Raw genomic sequence first — 4,452 nt, 5'->3', positions numbered from 1 at the left:
ACACGGGCTCCCAGTGCACCGAGAGCCACACAGACATCCCACCTCCCATCGAGAGAACAGGCGGCATTGGAGACTCGCGCCCTCCGTCGTTCCAGTAAGACCAAGTTATTTTTAATCACGGGGTACTAAACTCTCACCTGGCTCCTTCCCCGCATCTCTCTTCAGGCTCACAGCATGTCATGTTACATGCCTCTCAGCTCTACACACCACGTGTTTGTTATTTCTATTAAAATATGGTCGTTAGATTTGGGGAATAATAATAAAGGATGGCTGAGAACATTCAGGTGAAATTAGCCTCCTATCACTCGTCATTTCAAAACCCACTTTGGGAGAGTTGAGAAGGGGGCGAAATGCGAATGCTGTTTGGAGCCATGGGTGACAGCCATTTATTATTATTATGTTATATATAATTATGCAGTGTATAGAGGCAGCAGAATATTGTTACGGAGCAGCAATTTACTCCCTCCTGACACACACATACACATATGCGCACACACACTAACACCTCTGACTGTACCTCCCCTGGCTCGGGTGTGTCTGCATGAAATAGCAGCCTAATTATGTCAGCTATACGTGCAGGGTGAGAGTAATTCCATCAGTTCCTATAGAGTTACGCTGGGGTGGGGACTGAGAGCAGGATTCTGTTCCCAGTATTTTATATGCTTTTTTCAGATCTCTAGTATTGTTTCCAAACTATTCCATGAGCCCTCAAGCACTTTCCCAAAGGCTTGATAGTCTGCCTCATATACTTAAATCTGGGCCTGGACTGAAGTTGAGAACCGCTGAATTTGGCATCTGAATTTTGCAGCTTGTCCTTTTCCTATAACAGTGACTGACTCTCCATAAGCTAGGACTTTGGGGCGGCTGGAATCCTTTCTTAGTTATCAAGAAAGAGTTAATTTCTGTCACCTATTGATCAGCATGTAGTAGCTTGAGATTTTAAACAGATGGGGAAACTGAGGCAGGGAGATGCTATGTGACTTGCTGCAAGGTCACACAATTCCTGAACACCAGCTCCAGGCTTTAAGCACCAGACTGTATTGCCTGTCTTCCAGCAAACAGGAGCTCCTGGTCTCCAAGGCTGTTAGTCCTGCAGTCTTTATCAGCTCCACATTTGGTGCTGATGCAGAGATGCCTTGCTTCTCTTACTGGACTGAACAATCCTGCCCAGCATTTACTAAGACTTATTAAGCAAACAGTTTCTTGAGTGAACAGTTAGCCCATTTTTTTCTCTCGGAAGCTGGCAGAGCATTCAATGCTGCCGGCTTTTTCTCCTGCCTGGCAGATGGAGTTCCCCTGCTTATCGACTTCCGTGGATGCTGACGCTGCGACATCTTCCTTCCTGCCTTCATCAGGCTTTGTGCTGCGAGAGCCGGAATGGCCGGCAGCCCTGGCACAGAGGGGTTAACATCTGTTCCATTTTCTCCTCTTCTGGCCCTGCCCCTCATATTTGGCTCTGCCTTGCTGATGTTCCCAGATCACCGGCAAGGATGGCAGCAAACGCAGTCTGAGTTCCTGCCATGCTTGCTCATTTCCTCCATCCTGCGGCCTGGGATGCCCGTGGCCTGGGAGAGCCTCTTTGTTTTGCGTGTTTCTTGTGGCTAAGCGCCCTCCTGCCTTCTAGAGGGGGCGAGAAATACTGGGGAACAGTAACCCTGGCCTGACGCTGCAATGGTTTCAAGGGTTGCACTGCCCTCTCGTGTTCAAGGTTTGCTTTCCGCTGGCAAGGAGCAGCCTGTGATTTGCAGTCACATGATCCAAGTATAACTAATTCTTTGTCTTCCTGACCTGTATGCAACTGTTAAAATTTAAGGAGGCTTTACTCAACTGTGGCTCATAATCGCACACGCTTCAGAGGCAGGATCCAGTTGCTATCCCCAGGTTTTAAAGTTGTTATTGAATAAACTCCTGCTCTGCTGTTTCACCTGCCACCTTCCCAGGTCCTTGCAGCTATGTCCTATTGAATAGCAGCTCCCCTGAATTGTCTGTGCCAGGTGTCCCCATTTCATAAAGAGGGAAGCAAAGACCCAGAGGCCAATACTTATACTAACCCAAAGTCACCCAGAGAGTCAGGGTAGCATCCAGAAGATGTAGGTTTATTAGACCCTCCTACTGTAGAGAGAGGGAGTTGCCAGCTGGATGAATAAACAGCGGAGGGGAGAAAACTAGGACAGGAAAAAAACATGGCTTTCATGGGCCAGTGGGACACTGGCCTAATGAGGCTGTGAGGATGTGTGCGGCAGTGGGAGGAAAGAGAAACCATTGGGCACGTGGCCTGCTCCTGCACAAACCTGCTTCCGCTGCCAAGTGTATTTGTCATGGTGTTGGCACTGGGCAATGGGGACAGTGCTGTAATGCTCACCATCTGTTGAGGAGAGGACCTCAGCAAAGCTGTGAATTGACTTAAGGTTGGCAGAAACCCTGTTTGGAAAACTTGGCCTATGTTTGAGTCCTTAAGGCATGGTCACTGCTGAAATAGGTTTGCCGTGGAATTCAGTAGGAACAGCGGCCTCCTTATGCCTGTCACTGGTGGGTATCTGCACTTGCAAGCCAGTTGCCTCTTAGGCTTCCCAAATATGTAGTGTGGGTGCCTGTGCGAAGAAGAGAGAGCCCCCGGAGTAAAATTGTATCCTCCTTGATGCCTCTTTCTCCATGTGAACATGTTTCTGTTTCTTAGTTTTTCTATTTCTTAAGCCAGAAGGGACCATTGTGACAGTGTGCTCTGATCTCCAGCACAGCCCAGGCTAGACTAGCTCTGCATTGAGCTTGTAATTTCTGCTATCCAGTCTCACTTTAGAGACAGAGGATCCACCACATCCTAACATAAACTGTTCTGGTGGTTAATGACCCTTGGTATTAAAAACGTGTACCTTATTTCTCATCCAAATGTATTTAGCTTCAGCTTTCTGTCATTTTCTGGTAGATTAAGAAGCCATCTCCTATCAGAAATAGTTGTTTTTAGGTGGTGATAAAGTGGTCAACCAGCTGCCTACTCAACATTGAGTTTCACCTTCCCTTCAATAAATGAAACAGATGGAGCAGCTCTGTAAGGCATATTTTCCCCACACTCCAGTCATTCTTGTAGCTCTTTTCCCTAACCTTTTCCAACTTTTCACCATTGGTTTTGAAGTGTGGCTGGAAGACGTGGACAAGTTGCTCCGGTCCCTGGGGCTGAATGCAGAGGTGATGCCCCTTCCTTGCTTTCAGTTGATATCCCCCTGCTTACACATCCAAGGTTTGTGTTCACCTTGAAGCTGGAGAGTCTTGTTAAGCTGGTGGTCCATTACAGAACTATGTCCTTTTCAGTGGTATTGTATGTTGGGATATCACCTCCCACCTCATAAATGCCACTTCCAATTTTTATTTTTAGATGTACATATTTCAAATGGGTATTTTTCAGTGTATCTACTGATGGCCCATATCTGTGGGTCCCCACATCCTTTCTCTTCTGCTGTAGCACCTTGGAGCTCCAGTCATAGCTGAGGGCCTGTCTGTACCAGTTGCTCTAGATGCTCATAACTCCTCCCTCCCCCAAAAGACATTTATGTGCTCAAATATCCAAACATAAGACATCCAAACATTCTCATCTCCTTCTACAACCAGGTCTCTCGCCACCTGGAGAAGAGAGACAAGGTAGACATTATACACCTAGACTTCCAAAAGGCTTTTGATCAAGTATCCCACAATATCCTTGTGGGAAAACTGGAAGATTGTGGGCTCAGCTGCTCAGCGGTTCAGTGGGTGGGAAACTGGCTACAGGGTAGGACTCAGAGAATTCTCATGAATGGATCTGTGTCATCCCGGTGCGAAGCGGCTAGTGGTGCCCCTCAGCAGTCTGTGCTTGGACCGGTGCTCATCAACATCTTTATCAATGATTTGGATGGGGGAGTAAAAAGCTCACTGGCCAAGTTTGCGGATGATACAAAGTTATGGGGCAGTGTGGCCATGCCAGGAGATGGGCTGCTGATGTAGGCGGACCTGGACAGGCTCGAGAGTTGGGTGGACTAGAACCAGATGAAGTTTAATACTTCCAAATGTAAGGTGCTCCATTTGGGGGCAAATAACCCTCAAGATGCATACAGGCTCGGAGGTGGCAGCTTAACTTGCAGCACAGCTGAAAGGGAGCTAGGGGTAATGATTGATCACTGCATGAACATGAGCTGTCAGCGCGACGTGGTGGCCAACAGGGCAAACAACACGCTGGCGTGCATCAACCGATGCATCTCACGTAAAACTATGGAAGTTATGCTCCTGCTGTATTCAGTGCTGGTGAGACCGCAGTTGGAGTACTGCATCCAGTTCTGTGTGCCGCACTATGATAAGGACATGGAAAAACTTGAGAAGGTTCAGAGAAGAGGCACCTGTATAATCAGGGACTTGCAAGGCAAGCCATACAAGGAAAGGCTAAGGGACCTGGGCCTCTTTAGCCTAAAGAAGAGAAGGTTGAGAGGG

At 47.7% G+C, this 4,452-nt stretch overlaps 1 protein-coding gene across 1 annotated transcript in view; it reads left to right on the top strand.

The window, feature by feature from the left end:
- DVL1 (dishevelled segment polarity protein 1) overlaps positions 1–4,452 on the top strand; it is a 256,248-nt gene that overhangs the window by 142,741 nt on the left and 109,055 nt on the right. Inside the window, exon 4 of the mRNA XM_019511836.1 lies at positions 1–94. Within this exon, the coding sequence (XP_019367381.1) occupies positions 1–94 (94 nt within the window). The remainder of the gene's footprint in view (positions 95–4,452) is intronic.

This window comes from Gavialis gangeticus, unplaced genomic scaffold (assembly GCF_001723915.1).
Source record: "Gavialis gangeticus isolate Ggan-Ray unplaced genomic scaffold, GavGan_comp1, whole genome shotgun sequence".
Classification (NCBI taxonomy): Eukaryota; Metazoa; Chordata; order Crocodylia; family Gavialidae; genus Gavialis; species Gavialis gangeticus.
This window is presented reverse-complemented; position numbering and strand designations above follow the sequence as displayed.